This window comes from Neurospora tetrasperma (genome assembly GCF_000213175.1).
Source record: "Neurospora tetrasperma FGSC 2508 unplaced genomic scaffold NEUTE1scaffold_3, whole genome shotgun sequence".
Taxonomy (NCBI): Eukaryota; Fungi; Ascomycota; class Sordariomycetes; order Sordariales; family Sordariaceae; genus Neurospora; species Neurospora tetrasperma.
Window position 1 is genome coordinate 910,088 of NW_009799101.1, and position 18,532 is coordinate 928,619.

Genomic DNA, 18,532 nt, shown 5'->3' on the forward strand with positions numbered 1-18,532 from the left:
GTACCTTTCCCATCTCAACCTAAATGTCCACCTCTGGCCAGAGACACCTGTTCGTCACCACCCGACAACCGACACACCCCCTTCCCTTTTCCAAGCTCGGCCCTTCCCTCTGTCTTGCGCTTCCCGCACCGACTCTCCAAAAGACGCCCCTCTTCCGTCTACACTATCGATCCATCAGCCACGACTTTGCACCAATCCAGAGCTCTGGACATCACACCGCATCCCTCCCTTTTCTTTGTTTCTTCTTTCTCCGTCCGGCCAGACCCCCCCCTCTCTTCCCACGCAGCACGCGATTCAATCATTCAACGACAGCTGCCCGTGAATTACCTAGGTACCTAGAAGTAGGTAGTACCGCTACACGGGGCGCCTACGCAGTAGGTACGCTACGCTATCCTACCTTACGCACCAGGCCGTAGCCCCCGAGACCACCTCAGCCAAGCCGCGTGCCTTTCCTGGTGATTCCGCATCCATTCTCCTTCCTTGCTCAACACCCTGGTCCCTGTCGAGGTTCCCGTTTCCTGGTCGAGCTGACGTTCACCAACCGTCCCGCCTGGCGATAACAACGACTGGTTCAAGGGCCTGATATCTATTCCCACCATCGCTCGGGACCGACTGCGACTTGTCAATCTCTGCCCCACCTGACATATCCCGTCCGTATCGGTGACTGCTGTCTCCGTTATTAGCTTCGCAGCCCCCCTCCAACTGCGCCTGGGCTGTGAGAGTTGGCCTCGGAGTGTTCGTTGCGGTGCCCTGTGATTCAACAGAGGACCGGATGCGGAACTGGATCGCCATTGCATTTGGCATTCCATGTTGTTTCGCCGTCTTCCCCCTCTGGATTATCACGCCTGCTGTCACGTTGTGCTTCGCTACGCGTTCTAGAACCTTGCGGTCCGAGCTACTTGCACCCCAAGGACCCGTCGCTGTGCCAGCACAGGAGCGCATCCTCGACAGCCGCCATGGCAAACAACCACACGCAAACGCCCAAAGATGCTAGTTTCCAGGAAGAGGAGCGTCTCGAGGATGCGCTCGACTACCTGAACGAGCTGCACGTGCAGGCAAGTCGGAGACATACCGGTTATCGTCCCCTCCATGGATCTTATTCTAACTCGCCATCTTTGGGCCAACAGCTTCAGCGTCTTCGCTCTGCCATACCGCGCATGTTTCACCCCATGGCCGTGAAGTCATCCACACGTATGTGCTATCTTCCGCCCGATGGGCAAACACATTCGGACACCCATAGCCCTATCCGGGGCATTTCGCATAGCTAACATTGTCACTAGCCCAGAATACATTCGCCGCATTTTCAGATGCGGTGCAAGACACGGGGAAGGAAATTCGCCAGTTCAAAGACACTATGTTAAGCAGCGAGAGCGAAAAGGTCTTCAACATGGCCAACGAAAGCCGGCGAGCAAATCCCATGGGAATCAAGCCATGGAGAGCTAGGGACGATCCCGAATGGACGACGAGAAAGAGGAGAAAGCTGGACAACGGGCTCAAGCAGTCTTGACGAAGAACGATGGACCACGACACCAGCATATACATGCTTTTTGACTCATAATTTTCCTTGATAAGGGCTGGGATTGGCGCCGGGAGTTAGGGTCGGTTTGGGAAGACATGATTGCGATTCTAGTGGGCTGCTCCGGTAATACCCAACGAGTTATCAAGTAGCAGCATAGAGGGATTTCTGGGCGCACAGTTCTTGCATGGGAATAGTTGGCTGCGTTCATATCACCTGGAAGGATGCAGTGAAAACTGAAGCGGTCTGAGAAGCAAAGTTACGATTGCGATTGGTCGTGATCTCACATGTCGATCGAGGCAAACATTTGCTAGTCACTAATAAACGGGGGGGAGGATGCGAAGTGGTACGTTCTTACATTGGGGTGCAAAGAAAACTGGCATGGCTGACGTTGATAATGCGGTAATGATGGCTGATGCCAAGGCAGATTTAGTAGAGCCAGCGTTGTCGTTGAAGGTTCACATTCACAAACTATCGATTCCTCGTTGTCACCATGTCTTGCAACAAAGGGGTGACGTGACGTGACAGCTGGTGCGTGCTCAAGTTGATAGTTGAAGGTGGACAGTGCACCCTGGCAGCTGGCTTCGTTCGTTTCAATCGGCCTTTAGCCTTGTCCGGTGCTCATCCACAAAATGGCTGAGAGCTAGAGCACCAGCCACATTATTACTTAAGCAGGATTAGCCAGCTTTCGCGGATGGCACTGGGCGGCAGCACCGCGCACTGGGGCTGGGTGGGGCTTGCGCTGGGCGCCCGCACAGAAATTTCCTAACCACCAATCTTCAAAATTCATCCACTTCGCAGTCGTGAGCGATAGTTTTGCAGCATCGAAACTCGACAGCAACACCGCAGCAATGGCGTCTTCTCGTGTCACCTACCGCCGCCGCAACCCGTGAGTTTTGATCATTTTTAACATTTCCATGAGGAGAATTGCTGGAAAAAGGGAGAACACGATGGGCTAACTTTTTGCCTTTTCTTCACACAACAGCTACAACACCACGTCTAACAAGACGCGGATTGTTAAGACCCCTGGCGGTCAGCTGCGTGTTCTGCACATCAAGAAGCGCGGTACTGCTCCCAAGTGCGGTGACTGCGGCATCAAGCTCCCTGGTGTAAGTTATCACACTTTTTGGCGATTTTGCGAAGCAGACAAACTGGGGAGATGAGGTGGGGGGAGTACCGAACGGCCAAACGATTCGACCGACTTGCGCGAAGAACGAACCACGTCCCAACGACCAAATCACGGAAGATTTACAAACTTGGGAGGACTGAAAGCAAATACGCTGCCCGGCAATGGTGGGGGATGGAGAGGACCGTGACGGCGACGACTACAGCGAGAACGGCGGAGACGAGATTGTGACCGACAACGTGGCCCGGCCCCCCCCCCCAGCATGACAGATCTTGAAGGAGGAACTATGGATTACCGCAACGACTGCGACGCGCCGAAACACATATGCTGACGGAGCCTTTGCTATCACACAGGTCCCTGCCCTCCGCCCCCGCGAGTACGCTCAGCTCTCCAAGCCCAAGAAGACTGTCCAGCGTGCCTACGGTGGTTCCCGCTGCGGCAACTGCGTCCGCGACCGTGTCGTCCGTGCTTTCCTCATTGAGGAGCAGAAGATCGTCAAGAAGGTCCTCAAGGAGCAGAGCCAGGCCGAGAAGTCCAAGAAGTAAACAAGTTAAATTGTCAGCTTTCTTTGGGTCTTTGTCTTGGGGGAAATCAACAAATATGGTTGCGCAAGGTTGACGGTCTCATTGCTTCGGTGTTCAATTGGGAAAAGGGGGCTGCACAGCATTGCGATGCCATAACACAGCAACACAATACAGCCGGGGATTTATCGGTTGTCTCTTGTTCTCTTAGGGCTGCTTTCTCACCCGGAATGAGGTTCCATCAATGAAACTGGACTTCAAGCCGTGCTCACACCGACCGAACCGAACCTGGGCAATGCTGCTGGGAGGAGATGAACAGCCGCCTAGGCGTTGCCCTGCCTCTGCTATATCTCTATATATCTAGATTTGGCTTAGGATTTGGAGGGCGTCCAGGCGTCCGTGGATGACTGCAAGACGATGAACCGCAAGACACTCAATACGACCGCCAAAAATTTGTGCAGCAATATCTGGTTTACGTGATAATGATAATACCCCAGTTTAAGTGCTTGTTTATTAGAATGTTCACTTGTTCCTCAGTCACGTTGTGGTGCTCGATTAGAGACTTTCCCCTCCAGTCTGTGTCATCTGAAAAGGGGGTTAGTTTGGGCATGCACCACCCGATCTTTGGCTAGCGAGAATATGACGTCGAGGCCTCATCGATTTCTTATTTTCAATCCCCAGTTATGAACACCTCATCTTCTCAAAAACATCAACCGTACATATCCCACCACTCATCACCCCCCCGCAAAAACGTACATGCCAACGCGATGACATTTTCAATCAATTGTTCCATGCGCTCAACAGTCCTCCGCTGTGCTGTTCAGCGCACAACAGCGTTGACTCTTCCCACCCCGCGTGTCTCAATCTCCCGCCCAACTTCATTCTCACCCTCACTTCTCATCATCACCGCCACCACCACCAACCACAACGATGCCGCCATCACCCTCTTTTCACCCGGCTTCAGACGCTTCACCACCACCCCTCAAGCCGCCAAACAGAAGAAACCAAAACTAGCCCACAACAACGAACCCGTCCCCGATTCTCCTCCCACCACCGACTTTGGCGAGATGGACATGCTAGGTCAGACGCCCATCCCGTCCACGGCTATAGACGAGTGCTTCCATGATGGGTTTGCGCTGAACAGTGGGGTACAAGTGACGGGGGGCAGTGGGGTGTTGTTGGTGAGTGGTGAGGCTTTTGAGTGGAGGCCTTGGGTGGTTGTTGCTGGTACTGGTACTGGTACTGGTACTGGTGCTGAGGGGGGGATGGGAAAGGCGGCGATACCACCCAAAAGAAAGCTTGTGAATGAAAAAGGCCAGTGGGATGTGTCGAGTGAAGAGCAGTGGGGGTTTCTGGGAAGGTTGTGGCCTCGGCCTGGTACGTCTCTCTTTTATTTTTTTTTTCTTCCTTTTTTTTGTTTATTTTTTTATCGTATCCTCTCTCTCCCAATGACAGTGGATCGATGGCTACATACCTACCTCACCTCAAGGAATAAGGAACAACAACAGAACTAAACATTAACTCCTACCCAATGAAAAAAACAGACCTCCTGATCCTCGGCGTCGGCCCCTCCCTCCGTCCCCTCTCGCCTGCTACTAGAGCCCTGATCAACAGCATGGGCATCCGCGTCGAAGTGCTGGACACGAGAAATGCGGCATCGCAGTATAACTTGCTAGCGACGGAGAGGGGAGTGGATCAGGTTGCTGCTGCGTTGGTGCCGCTTGGTTGGAGGGAGTAGGCTGTGGGTTATGAGATCTGGGCAAGAAGGTTGGGGAGTAATGGTTATGAGGATTAGGAGGGGTGGGGGAGAGGGCGAAAGTATATGTATGTGGAAGTGACATTCGACTCAGGATGATTGGCTGGCGGCGATGATAACGGGACTGGGTGTCCATTAGGATTCGAGGCAGAAAGACAGAGCTCCATCCATATGCTGGGGAGGATATGGTTCCGGTGGTTAACAGAACAAAACAAGACGGACCAGAGCAGGACTCGATATCGTGGGGAGATGATATACGAGGTAGAGGAACAGATTAGATTAACTACAGATAGCCAAGTATAGAAGAGTATCGGGTGTATGTTATTTTGTATCTTGTTGGGCAAATTCGCTCCTCTCATCATCTTTGGCCTCTACGAGTTACTAGCGAGTCGGTTGTTCACTGAGTCTTTGTAAATTGTTTGTTTGGTCCTCTCAAATGCCGGACTTTACCTCCTTGCTCCGAACCAGGGAGGTATTTCGACATTTGTTATGGCCAGGATAACGAGATCAAGGAGATAGGCAGGGGCACCGCTCAACCCGATTTGTAAATTGCATCCACTTTCGTTGAGGTTTGTTGACTTCTGGTTCAGCCATTCGAATGTAAGGAAAGCTCTTAGTAATGATCTAGAAAGCCCAACGGACTCTGAGCATTTGATACATAATGGTACACTATATAACATCACTTATCAGCCACGTTGATGACAACTTCCAAGATAGCTCTGTCCATAGGTCTATTCGCGGCAAAACTGCTACTCAAACATGTGATTGTGCAAGGCTATGCTCGCCTCCTTTAACCATATTCCTACATAGACCACCTTGTGTGGCCAGTGCATATCATTCTCTTTTGTTTTGTCTAATCCCATACAGTCATGTCAGACACGCATAAGTCTACATAACAGAATTTTCCCGGTATGCCGTGACTTGTCCGAGGGTACAAACTCTTTTCCACACGACCTGATCTCTTTGATAGATCTAGAGCATATGCGAGAACCTAACCTTCATTTCGCGATCATTCATATCATGGCCAAGATCCTAGCTTGGCCAGTGGATAGCATTGAAAACGCCATGAACATTCGATCCATCTGTCGTCCTTTGCCGCTTCTAGTTGGCAGGGACAGTGGGGAACTCGACGGCGTTAGCCTGGGCCCAAGCCTCGAGGTTGGCGCGGGTGTTCTTGAGAGCACCGAGCAGACCCTGCTGGGTGTGGATGGCCTCGGCTCTGTGGACAGAGTTGAGGTTCTTGACCAGAGTCATCTGGTAGCAAGTGGCAGATCCCTGGCGAGCGATGATGGTAGAGTAGGCAAGGAAGAACTCCCAGATCTGAAGGATCATGTTAGTCGTGAACACTTGACAATACGACGGATGGATATTAAACTTACGCGGAACCATCTCTTGCCGTACTTGGCAACAACCTTCTCACGGTTGGCCATCCAGTTGCGGTACCACCTCCAGAGAGTAGCAGAGTAGTGGACACCAATGGTATCAACAGCGCGAACCTCGAAACCAGCCTTCTCGAACTGATCAATGTACCAGCCGAGAGGAGTAGAAGCGTCAGCACCAGGGAAAATGTGCTTGTTCATGAAGAGACCCCAGATCAAATCCTCGTACTGCCAGCTCTTACGGAGACCGGCGAGCTGGAAGACGGCAATACCATCATCATCGAGCATGTTGTAGACCTGCTTCATGAATCCCTTGAAGTGACGGACACCGACGTGCTCAGCCATCTCGAGACAGGTGATCTTGTTGTACTTGCCCTCAGGAACGGGGATATCACGGTAGTCCATGCACAGAATCTTGCTCTGCTCCTCGGGAATGCCAGCGTTGCGGAGAGCCTTGTTACCCCAGGCGGTCTGGTTACGGCCGAGAGTGATACCGGTAGCCTTGACACCATAGTTGACACTGGCGAAGCGGGCGAGGGTACCCCAGCCACAGCCGATATCGAGCAGTCTCTCGCCCTCCTGGAGGTCAGCCTTCTCGCAAACAATGGCAAGCTTGTTATCCTGGAGCTCCTCGAGGGTCTCCTCCTTGTTGGGGTCCGAGATGATGCCAGAGGTGTAGATCATACGGGGGCCAAGGAACCAGGAGTAGAAGTCATCACCGCGGTCATAGTGGTCGCGAACCTGCTCCTCATCTGGTGGCGCCAGCTCGTTAGCACAGTGTTCAAGACATGGCTTGGGCAGCAACGGAAGAAGGCGGAGACATACCCTGGGAACGAGTGTGCATGAGAACCTCGGGGATCATGCCAGTAACGAAGAACTTGATCAGGCCATAAGTGAAGCGGAAGCTGGCCCAGTCGTGGCGGTACTCCATGATGTCGAGAGCATCGCCGTTGAAGTCAACCTCCTCGTTGAAGTACATCTCGTGGAAGGTCTCCATGGGGATCTTGTTCTTGCCGCTGTACTTGAGCTTGTCCTCGGGGTTCTTGAAGGTGAGGTAGTGCTCCACCGGGCGACCGGGGAACTTGGCCTTTTCATTCTTGCGCGGGGAGAACATGGAATGGGCCACCCAGAAGCCGGCAAGCAGGGGGACAGTGGTGAAGAGGGCAAAGAAGAGGGTGGTCTTCAAGCCACCGCCGACTTTCCATGAGAAGTAGTAGGGGACACCGAAGAGGATGCTGAAGAGCGCAAGGTTGGAGAAGCTCTCGGTACCGGCAGCATCGGCGGGCAGCGGGGCATTCTTGATGGCGGGGAACTAGCACAGGGAACGGAGGGTTAGCGAAGCTCTACCGGACGCGTTGTTGAAGCGCGTCTTTCCAACACAGCAAGAGAGAGAGAGACATACAGTGGTGGTGCGAACACCACACTCCTCCTTGGGCTTTTCGGTGTTGGAGGGGGGCTGCGCGGGAGTCTCGACGAAGGTGTACGCGGGACTCGCGCCGCTGACGCTATGCGACTCCGACATGATGACAGAAGCTCGCCGCAGAGCAATGCGGTACGGACTCTGTGTGGTTGTGGGGGTAAAGAGAGGTGTGTACTTTGGGATCAGGAAGATTCCAAGTAGTACATGGAGAGAGAAAAAAAAAAAAAAGAAAGAATAAAAAAAAAGACTGAGGAGAGAAGAGGAGGGGGTGGTTCGTTTTGAGGACACTACTACGTGACAGGTCTCCAGCAAAAGATGGGATGAACTTGGAGCTAGTGCCCGGTTAGGTATGCCAGTGTGTCCCGTCCCATGTCCCAATCCCGGGCAGCTTCTGAAGCCGCCGCCGCTCTGTGTGTGGCCTGTGGTCCCAACTCCCAACCCAATGAGTAAACGGGCTACAACTTCCTCAGCAACGGTCTTAGCCCCGCCCCAGTTGATAGTACCTCAAGTACATGCTCTCACGCGTTCTCACTGGAGGTGCGCCCGGCTGGACCCCTAGGTCTCGCTGCGAGGTGCATGAGCTACTGGGCGGTGTGGATGCGTGGCTGGGATTGGGACAGCTGGCCGGCCACTTGATGTGGGGTTGTAACCCATTCGCCAGTCTGAAGATGGGACCTGAAGCTGTGCCTTGGCGGGACGGGACGACACCACGAACAATGGGCAATGGCATCAAACAGGACAGGTATTGTTTACCTACCTACCTACCTAGGTACTCAATCCTCCATTTTCACAAGCAGACCGAATGCCACTGCACAAGAAGTGAGTAGTAACCGTGCACGGGCACCCGGGGAGACCGCAAGGGTCCTCAGTCGTAACGCTTGCTCAACTTCAATCGATGTTCATTCGTTTCCTCCAAGCTGCATCACGCACTCAGGGTTCCCCAAACCACCTATGCTGGCACGGATCATATGCATCCCACTGCATCGTGGTGGGTGAAACAGTGATAGGGGAAAGAAAGGGGCATTCAGAATGTCCGGTGCTTCATTCCAAAGATACTGTAACCGAAGGCCGTTAATGGGTAAGTTGGAATGTTCTGTCTTCCTTCCTTCCGATATGGTCATGTCTTGTGTGTCTGTGTCTGGTCTTGCCCCGCGAAGATTCCGTGACCAAATCGGAGCTCTCCCGGTCTTATCTATGCCAGGACTCGAAGATGAAATCGAACAATCACTGGAGAAAACGAGGAAAGTCCCGCCATCCTTGTATCGACCCCATCCCATTAGCCAACGACTCGTAACGTAAGTGGACCACTATCCGCATCACCTCGATCGACAACATCCTCAAACTCACCTTTTTATCCCCAGACACCAGCTACGTTCAAGTATTCCACCTCTGAGAATCTAGATTGCACTTTGGCCTAGACCCCTATTCTATGTTTAGAAGGAGCCTAGCGTATGTCTTAGACGCAAGCGAGGAGCCTCAAGTCAACATTCGTTTGCATGTTATCGAAGACACTTTGCGGAAGTCTCATTGAAGCTCAAGCTGAAAGATCCAAGATCCTCCAAGATTTACTGAAAGGGGGTCGGTCGGTGTGTCTCACACCTCTCAAGCATCACCTCCAGCCATGTACAATCTTCCCTCCCATGGCCTCAACCTTGTCCTTTTGCCCTTCCCCCCTTCTTCGTTTCCATAGTTTCCGACCATCAACTTCAACTCCTTTTCATGCTCCGGCAACACCACCTCCTGCTCCTCATTGCTGAAGTTCAGAGCAACTACAACCCCTTTACCTCCGAATCTCTTGACGAACACAAACGTCTTCTCATTCTCGATATCACACGCCTCGAACGTTCCATGCACCAGCACCTCGCTATGTTGCTTGCGGAAACGGATCATGTCTTTCCAAAAGCTGAGCGTCGAATTCGGATCGTCGAGTTGCTTGGCCACGTTGATCTCGGGATACAGGTCGTGGACGTGCGCCCAGGCACCTTCCTTCCTTTCAGTGAACCCAGCATACGGACTGTCATCCCACTGCATAGGTATCCGGGCGTTATCTCTGCTCAGTGTCTGGAGGCTGCGCATTACGTACGCCATCTCCTCGGGGTCGTTGTTGGTCTTGGCGGCCATTAGCTTGTAAAAGTTGACCGACTCGATGTCCTGGTAGTAGTCGATGGGCCAGTCCTTGGGCACGTTGATCATGCCGATCTCTTGGCCTTGGTAGATGAAGAGGGTTCCCGTCAAAGAGCACATCATCAGCGAGAGCATCTTGCCCGAGAGGACGCGGTATTCGGGAGCGTCGGAGGCGAAGCGTGAAATGGAACGGCCTTGGTCGTGGTTCTCGCAGAAGGATGTTGTCCATCCATCAGTGCCCTCGATGAAGCGTTGCCACTTTTCGACAATCTTCTTCAGCACAGGTAGCTTCCACTCCTCAAAATGGTACTTATGGGTGCCACCTTGGCCGATGTCTACAATGTCGAACTGGAACACCATGCTGAGCTGCTTATCTTTGCGCCCAACATAGTCGAGCACCCTCTTCGGGTCGGGAGTGTGCGGTAACTCGCCGACGGTCATAGCGTCGTAGCGGTTGAGCACCTTTTCATTCATCTCGCGCAGGAACTCGTGCATGCGTGGCCCGTTGGCATAATAGCACCATGCCGGCTGCTCGTAGAAGCGTGAGTCAACGATGGGAGCATCGAGAAATTCTGTGGACTTCGAGTACCTGAAAGAAACCAATATTAGTTAGTGTCTGGTCCTGGTTAAGGAGAGCAGGGCATATAGTACTAACATGTTCACACAGTCAACTCGGAAGCCATCCACGCCCTTATCCAACCAGAAGCGCATGGCGCTGTCGTAAATGGCTTTGCGGCACTCTTCACTCTCCCAGTTGAGGTCCGGCATCTCCTTGGCAAACAGATGAAGATAATATTCGTTTGTATGTTCGTCATACTCCCACGCACTGCCTGAGAAGTAACTCCGCCAGTTCGTCGGTGGAAGGCGTGTTCCATCTTCGGCGTAACGAGGAGGCTTCCAGATGTACCAGTCACGCTTCGGGTTGTCCTTGGAGGATCGTGACTCCTTGAACCAGGCATGCTGATCAGAGGTGTGATTGACAACGAGGTCCAAGACCAGTCTCATTCCTCTAAATATGTGTTAGTACAGGTCCAATCATGGCATTGCGATACATGAGGTTTACCTCTTGTGGCAAGCTTCAATGAGCTTCTCCATGTCTTTGACTGTGCCGTACGGGGGGTAGACCTCCTCATAGTTTGAGACGTCGTATCCCATGTCAATCTAGCATATCAGACGTGTCAGCCAGTAGTTCCAAACAGGCTGTAGGAATTATGTAAACGAGTTATCAGCGCGTAACAACACAACCGTTAATGAGGAAGAGGCTTGTTACCTGTGGACTCTCAAACCTGTTACAACCCAAGTCAGCACTCGCGCTTCACCATCATGTTCAAAGTGTTGGACAACTGGCGCACACATACATTGGGGAAACCCAAATGATATCAACACCCAGGTTCTGGATGTAGTCCAACTTGCTGATGATGCCCGGTATATCCCCTAATCCGTCTCCATTTGAGTCCTTGAAAGACGCCGGGTAGATTTGATAGACCACTCCATCTTTCCACCACACTCTGTCCAGATTGTCGGCCATGGTGATGATTGTTTTCTGTAGTTCTTTCGGAGAAAACTAGATTCAGACTCGACAGGATGGCCAGAAACCACTCTGAAATAAGTTGTTGGGTGTTGTATCTGCTATTTTGTGAAGCCGACAGAAGTGAGTTGTAGAGACATATATCTCTCCAGCTTGCTTATAGATAAGAGAGCCGGAATCCACGTTAGGCATTACTGCAGTAGTTACAATCGACGTCAACAGTCCACCAACCTGAAGCTAAACTGCCGATCATCAGTTCCAAATACGATAAAGCAAGGAAGGCACAGCTGAATGGTCAATGCACAACGGCACGCCTGCCGATTCGCTGTTGTATGACACGAAACAAAAGTCCATCGTGATTTGATGTTTCCCCTGGTTCTGTAGACAGATTGTGGTTGCTTAGAACAGAAACACCAACACCTCATTGAACACGGTAAAGTCTTGACCGCGATGCCATCGTTAGGGCGGCCCCTTCTAAGGTAGTCTTGCTGTCATCATAATGCCGGTAGAAGGCGATATAATTGAAAGAGTCAAAAACGACTTCTTTTCTATCCAAAGAGAAGGAAACCAGAAAAGAAAATGAGGAAAGCGACCTTGACTTGAACTTACCAGCTCGGCATCTTTATCCTGTGACATATCGCATCCGAACATCAAGGAATACTGTGAAATCTCGTGACACTCAGAATGGCACTACAGGGTCAAACATGCCTGGCAGTTAAACCATTGCCTAATGATAAATGCAAAGCGATTGGCATAGCTGAACCCCGGCGACTGGTTTAGCCCGCGTCTGAGCCATTCTGATTTCAACGGGTTTCTATGATGCCACAAAGGCTCGGGCTGTTGGTTTTTAGGTTCCAGGAAATCAGGCACAATCCGTAAGCAGACTGCAACATTCGTGCCCGCCAGAAATTGTATATGAGACGGTGGTTTTGAAGTCCCCAACCTCCAGTGCCCGTAAGAACATAGAGAGAAAGTCCGGGCACCAGAAGAATTAAACGTATACTAGTATTCGGGGGTAGCAACGCATCTCTCCCGATATTTCGTGCGGGCATAGAATGTACATGATCGGACATCCATATGTCTGATATCTAGGAAACTCCAAAAAAATCATGGGCCGAGTTCTTGCAGAAGGTGTCCTCGGAGGTTGAGGCCAGACAGCAAGCGTATCAACTTGCTATCATCTGGCCGAGTCGTTATTGTGCCCGGCGCTCGGCTCCCTTGCATGGCGTTTATGTACTGCGTTTCGGGAATACCTTTCATGTTCGGCTGTTTGGTTGAACTATCGTAGAGACCTAGGAAACTCGGACCGGTCCCTCAATCTTTCAGACCGGATGTTCCGTTGCGTCGAAAACCTCCAGCTCATAGGTATCCTCAGTTAGCAAATACGTAGCATAAAATAAATATCGGAGCTCCTTGACGAGTACCTAGCCACGCTGATGGGGTTTGATGCGAACATGAGGCTCCAAGTTCTCAGACCAGTGCTACAGAAGGGGTCCTTATGCATCAGTCTGCAAAAGCTGGGAGGTTCCCCGAGCCCAAAACTGCAAGAGAGATACTGTCTTCTTCGGCGGCGGTGATGATGATAATGGTTAGCTGCTACTCCGGTCATGTGCTCATCGGGATGCGGAAGCCGGGACGATGCTTGGATCACTGCATAGACCGGAGGTCCTTCCTATCCGCCATCGATTCATGGTCAGCATATTCAAATATGTGGGAAAGCCCGCATCTTGGATCAGTCATGTGGAGGTGGATCGTATGCGGAATAGAGTCCAAGACCTACCGACTTACCTCTACCTGTCGTTCTAGACAACTTGATTTTGTTGAGCAAATCCACCGACACTAGTCGCCAGAGAGTTGCCCTTTCCCCCATTGTGCCCTTCTTGCAGTCCCTGGTGATCCTTCACTTCTTCCTTTCTCAAATTCTGCGTACTTCTTTCCCTTGAGGATAACCCATCCACACTGGAAAGTGGTTTGTTGCATGCCTACCTAGGTGCCCATATCAAGGAAACCACGCACGCGGTGCCGCAATGCAGAAACCATCCTGCCGCTCAATATTTTATTGCAGTTCCGCCACGAAATCTCAACTCCAAAGATGCATCTGCTACCACTTGACCACAAATGCAGCTCCCCCCTCTCGCTCTGGTTACGGGCATGACCGGCTTATGGAATAAACTGAAGCAGTACTGCACGCTTCAACAACTTCCCTCTCGCAGTTGGCCACTTGTTTCTTTTCCCCAAAGCTCCGTCATTTCAGTTCCTTTATAAGTACCCAGCCCGCAACCCCAGATTCTGATGGTGTCTCTTCTCCCATCACACGCTCTCTCCACTGACTTCCATATCATTCAAACTTGATATCAGTCGTTCTGAACGAAGCATCGATACGCTTTATCATCAAACCCATCTACCACACTATACTCTCCTGAACCAGAAACACCTTCTCGTATTTCTAGCATCACCAACAGTGTCACCATCACCAAGCTCGATAACTTTCGTCGTGTCGACAATTCCGTCACCTCAGAATCACCCTTAACGCATCACTACCATGTCCAATACCGACAACCTTGCCCCTCGAGGGCCACACGCATCCGGCGATGAGGAGAGAGCAACACCAACGCACCGTCCTTCCACCGCGGCACGCGAGAATGCCACACCTCACCACACCCAGTTCTTCGGTGCAGGCGAATATGACCAACATCTAGCCCATCTTGCGGAGAAGAAGGAGCAAGAAATGACTTTCAAGGACGCAGTCATTGGAGATTTCCGTTTGATAATGTACTCGCTGGGGTTCTCCGGGACTATCATCATGGAGGGCTATGGCTTGGCACTCCTCACCTATCTCTTCAGCGTCGAGCCTTTCAATGCCAAGTACGGTGTCTTCGACACCAACACCAGAAAAAATGAGGTATGTTGCACTTCTCGGCCTGATAGTGGTTGGAATCGTGACGTCTAGAATAAAGACAATGCTAACACGAATCTCTCATCAGCTTGAGTACAAATGGAAGGCTATTTTGCCCTTGTTGGCCCAACTCGGCTCGATCCTCGGCGTCGGCCTTACAGCCCCCCTCGTGAACTTTATTGGGTACAAGCGCACTGTTCTTCTGATGCTCGCCCTCTGCGCGGCATTTGCCTTCGTGCCCTTCTTCGCCCCAAACGTCCTCATTTTGGCGGGCGGCTTTCTGCTCCAGGGCATCCCGTGGGGCGTATTTCAAGTCGTTAGTCCCGCCTACTCCTCCGAGGTTGCTTCACTGCAGATGCGGCCCATCTTGACCACCTGGAACAACCTCTGCTGGATCATCGGTCAACTCTTGGCCTCTGCCGTTGCCTTTGCATTCCATGGGCTTCCAAATGCTTGGGCCTACAGGGTGCCCTTCGGCCTTAACTGGGCCTTCATCGCCTTCCTCTTCTGTGCCATTGCCGCTGCCCCCGAGTCTCCCTACTGGTATCTCAGGAAACACAGGCTAGGAGATGCTCGCAAGGCTACCAAGAAGCTCGTCCGCAAGGGATCCGAGGAGCGCACCGAGGAGAAGCTTGCTTTGATGCAGCACGCCATCTGCCACGAAATGAAGCACGTTGCCGACAACCAAACTAGATGGCAGAAAATCAGCGCCATGTTCAGGGGCGTTGACAGAAGGCGTACCGAAATTGCCAGCGCTACATGGATCATCCAGGCCCTCTGCGGTTCGAGCCTCATTGGTTGGGCTCCCAAGCTATTCGAGTCTGCTGGCATGGAAAGCGGCAAGGCATTGGCCATGAACATTGGCTTGCCCTGTGCCGGAATTGTGGGCACAGTTGCGTCTTGGTGGTTGATGCAAAAGATGGGACGTCGACAGATCATTTTCTGGGGCCTAATCAGCATGGCCGTCGTGCTTACTGTGTGCGCTTCCGCTTCGATGGCTTATAATCCGGCGTCCGGGTTCGCTGCCGGAGCGGTCCTCGTTTTGTATACTGCCATCTATGACCTGACCATCGGCCCCATTTGCTACTCAATTGTTTCCGAGATCGCTTCGGTTCGCCTCCGTACACAGACCATTTCTTTCGCACGTGGCCTTTACCTGGCGGCCAATCTCTTCAACCTCTTCCTTACCCCCAAGATGCTCGGAATGGACTCGGAGAGCTGGAGATGGGGTGCCAGGACGGGTTTCCTTTACGCAGGCTTATGTGGTATCGCAGCTCTGTACACGTTCTACCGCGTCCCGGAAACCAAGGACATCTCTGTCCGAGGACTCAGCATTCTTTTCCACGAGAAAGTCAAGGCGAGAAAATTCAGCGCCAAGAAGGCTGCGGAGCTGGAGAAATCGCAGGGGGCTGCAGCTTCTAAGACTAGCAGCAGTGATAACACCGTCTCAGTCCTTGACGAGGTTGTAGAGCCTAAGATTGCTTCTCCTGCTAGGGTTGCGTCTCCTAAGAACAACAACTAAGGAGGAAGATGTTATGAACTAGATTAGTCTTGGCATCGGCTCAGGACCGAGGAATGGAGCTTTTGGGTCAAGATATGACGGAGGACGGAGCCAACGCTGGAGGACAGGCGGTGCTGTCACTCCTTCTACATCGCGGGGTTTAGAAGTTAGCACTGGATAACAGCGACGCCGGTGACGCGGGATTCAAGGAGAATAGTATTTACCTACTCTATAGAGTTAAGTTGTAGTTTTGCCTTATTATTATTGGATTAGGAACAAAACCACGTTACACAATCGTACCTCGCCTGATGATTCCATGAGTTCCGTTTGATATGGTTGCTGTCAGGATAAAGCCTGAGCTGTTTGGCCACATGAAAGGTCAGGGTCAAGAGCAACCGGCCCGCTCGAGATAGTCACAGTGGGTTGTTTCTTGCAGCATTCAGGTTTGGTGGTAATGAGAGCACCTCGCTGAGCCATGATGACCTCTCACCTATCCCCCCTCTGTTCCCTCTCCCTTTCCCTCTCCTGCTTGTAGCTGCTCTCCCCGTGTCGATACTCCATCCTCTGTTTCTTATTGTTCTCCTCCCTCCTATAATCCTCCAGCCTGACAGGCCTCGAGTCCCTCCCCCTCGAATCTCCTCCGCCCCGTCCACTAATCTTCTGGTTCCACGCATCCAGCTCCTCCGCCCCCTTGGCGTCCTTGGCTCCCAACCCGGCCAGGTTCGCGTGCTTGTGCGTCACCTCCTTCACCTTCCCGCGCATCTTGCCGTCCCAGCCAAATTGTTTGAGTAAAGTGGCGCCAAAGTCGTCGATGGGTACGGCACGGTAGTCTGAGTGGTCGGGAGAGCGATCGCGGTCATGGGAAGAGGGGGAGTGGGACCGTTTGCGCTTGGATGTGGTGGAGGAGCCTTTGTTATCGAGAGAGAGGAGAGAGGAGAGGGCTTGCTCTTCAAGGGTTTGTGGGGGTTTTTCCTCTGGGGAGGGGGACCGGGATTGACGTTGGTAGTGAGAGGAAGAGGTGGGTTTGGAGGAGGAGGAGGTGGTGGTGGTGGTGGTGGTGGTGGTCGTGGTGGTGGTGGATTTTGGGTTGATTGTTAGACCCCATTTGGGGGGAGCGGTTTCTGGTTCTTGGAGGTCTTTGGGGTCTCTGGGCTTGTGGTCGCGGTCGCGGGAACGGGATGTTGACCGTCGACGGGAGCGAGAAGCATCGCCTCTTGATGGCCTGCTGGATCTGTTGTGTCTGTCTCTGTCTTGGGACCTGTCTCTCCTGCGATCACGGTTTCTGTCCCCGTCCCTATTCCTATCCCTATCTCTGCTACGGTCTCTACGATCTGAGCGATCTCGTGATTTCAACTCGTTGTCATCGCCATAGGTTGATATTTCGGTGATTGCTTGGACTCGTCCAGTGCGTTGTCCACCGGTTTCGTCATCGTCGTCTTCGGATTCGGAGGAGTAATGGTTTGAAGAAGCGCCGGCGTGGTGACGCCTGGTGTGGGTTGGTCGACTGGGTTTCTTGGTTTTGAAACTGGATGAGGAAGATGATGTCCCTAGGGCGATTGTCACCCGGGGTTTGGAGTCTTGATCGGTCATTGTGGTTGCTGTTGTCTTAATGGTTGATGTCAGGATTAGACTTTGGCTGTTGGGGATGGATCAATGCGATCTGGTTGACGCGCTAGAGGCGATAAGCGTTCTGCTATGTAGACTAGTCGCTTATCGCTTATAATGGAGAACCGTTTGGGTGGTGCACAGACCACGGATTGTCACCCAGGCAGGCAACAGAAGTCTCCTGACACACAAGTCTGGTACAAAGCGGACGACTGGATGTAGCCCGCGTCAACAACATCGACGGAGACATGTCCTGAACATAAGTATACAACGAACAACCTATCTGCTCAGCCTTTTACTTCCAATTTCTATATGGACTCTACGGCGGGCTGCGATTCCAGCAATAAGCGTGTCTTCTCTTGATGCCCCATGTCCAGCAGGTTGCTCTTCTTTTCAAGAGACCTCTTTTGCTTCTTTTGTCCTGTTTCGCACTCAAGGCAGTCGCCAGAGCGACTTGATCTGCAAGATCTTTTCGTCATCATGCCGCGCCCGTCTGGATGTTACCGGAACCGAACTCCCCAACGCACACCTCTTTCTTCAAGCCTGGTGGTAGGTGAATGAAGTTGTTGCCTATCCTACTACATCCAGCACCTTCACTTCCACCGTCTTCACTTACCTCTAGGTACTTCTGGGCTGCCCCTTTTGTTCACATGCAATGGTTTGCTTCCGTCCGCTCAAAGGTTTCCTCACAACGAGTGTTGTTTGAGTTGTACTGATGAAAAAGAGTCCGTCCGAGCCATGCCCAGGGTCACACACTTTAAACTTGACTCGCTCGAGTTGCGATTCCCGCGAGAATTCCCACGGCCGTGGACGGATGGATCCTAGTGAGATCTGCCTCCTGCCCAGGAACGCATCGGCAGTCGGGATGGATGTCGGGCCTCAAGGTCAAGCCCTCGTTGGTTAAAGAGGAAGTGACAAGAAAGTCTCACCATTTGAAACTACTACAACGAAGGGAATCGAATGATGGGGATCCGTTTGTTTTGAGAGGGGATCAAAGATTCTGGAGAGCTGCTTCTTCTTAATGAGGACGAAACTCCACCCCGCATCCGGGCAACGAACTATTCAATTGCAGTAGCATTTGATATTCAATCCTGCCATTGCCTTTGCCATGCCACCCCGGACTGCCCGGAGTTGGGGAACGGTCCGGTAGGTGTGTAGGT

General features: G+C 52.2%; 7 protein-coding genes across 7 annotated transcripts; 4 read left to right on the top strand and 3 right to left on the bottom strand.

Moving 5' to 3' along the window:
* Positions 1 to 956: 956 nt before the first annotated feature.
* NEUTE1DRAFT_137245 (uncharacterized protein) lies at positions 957 to 1,507 on the top strand (the record flags this gene model as incomplete). Its single annotated transcript, XM_009852237.1, has 2 exons — positions 957 to 1,191; positions 1,281 to 1,507. 2 exons carry the CDS (start codon positions 957 to 959, stop codon positions 1,505 to 1,507), a joined length of 462 nt encoding a protein of 153 aa, XP_009850539.1.
* A 794-nt stretch (positions 1,508 to 2,301) lies between these two features.
* On the top strand, positions 2,302 to 3,677 carry NEUTE1DRAFT_94702 (60S ribosomal protein L34; the record flags this gene model as incomplete). Its single annotated transcript, XM_009852238.1, has 3 exons — positions 2,302 to 2,405; positions 2,502 to 2,625; positions 2,996 to 3,677. 3 exons carry the CDS (start codon positions 2,368 to 2,370, stop codon positions 3,185 to 3,187), a joined length of 354 nt encoding a protein of 117 aa, XP_009850540.1.
* A 553-nt stretch (positions 3,678 to 4,230) lies between these two features.
* NEUTE1DRAFT_62277 (uncharacterized protein) lies at positions 4,231 to 5,090 on the top strand (the record flags this gene model as incomplete). The annotated part of the gene is made up of 2 exons (XM_009852239.1): positions 4,231 to 4,540; positions 4,708 to 5,090. The coding sequence occupies 2 exons, from the start codon at positions 4,231 to 4,233 to the stop codon at positions 4,899 to 4,901; spliced, it is 504 nt and encodes a 167-aa protein (XP_009850541.1).
* Positions 5,091 to 5,509: 419 nt separating this feature from the next.
* NEUTE1DRAFT_62280 (uncharacterized protein) lies at positions 5,510 to 7,907 on the bottom strand (the record flags this gene model as incomplete). Its single annotated transcript, XM_009852240.1, has 4 exons — positions 5,510 to 6,239; positions 6,299 to 7,050; positions 7,124 to 7,610; positions 7,701 to 7,907. 4 exons carry the CDS (start codon positions 7,818 to 7,820, stop codon positions 6,021 to 6,023), a joined length of 1,578 nt encoding a protein of 525 aa, XP_009850542.1.
* Positions 7,908 to 9,320: 1,413 nt separating this feature from the next.
* On the bottom strand, positions 9,321 to 11,370 carry NEUTE1DRAFT_129372 (alpha-glucosidase; the record flags this gene model as incomplete). The annotated part of the gene is made up of 5 exons (XM_009852241.1): positions 9,321 to 10,431; positions 10,498 to 10,851; positions 10,906 to 11,003; positions 11,113 to 11,128; positions 11,201 to 11,370. The coding sequence occupies 5 exons, from the start codon at positions 11,368 to 11,370 to the stop codon at positions 9,321 to 9,323; spliced, it is 1,749 nt and encodes a 582-aa protein (XP_009850543.1).
* Positions 11,371 to 13,912: 2,542 nt separating this feature from the next.
* On the top strand, positions 13,913 to 15,788 carry NEUTE1DRAFT_80968 (uncharacterized protein; the record flags this gene model as incomplete). Its single annotated transcript, XM_009852242.1, has 2 exons — positions 13,913 to 14,272; positions 14,355 to 15,788. 2 exons carry the CDS (start codon positions 13,913 to 13,915, stop codon positions 15,786 to 15,788), a joined length of 1,794 nt encoding a protein of 597 aa, XP_009850544.1.
* Positions 15,789 to 15,977: 189 nt separating this feature from the next.
* On the bottom strand, positions 15,978 to 17,366 carry NEUTE1DRAFT_121849 (uncharacterized protein; the record flags this gene model as incomplete). Its single annotated transcript, XM_009852243.1, has 1 exon — positions 15,978 to 17,366. The coding sequence occupies one exon, from the start codon at positions 17,355 to 17,357 to the stop codon at positions 16,254 to 16,256; it is 1,104 nt and encodes a 367-aa protein (XP_009850545.1).
* Positions 17,367 to 18,532: the final 1,166 nt, after the last annotated feature.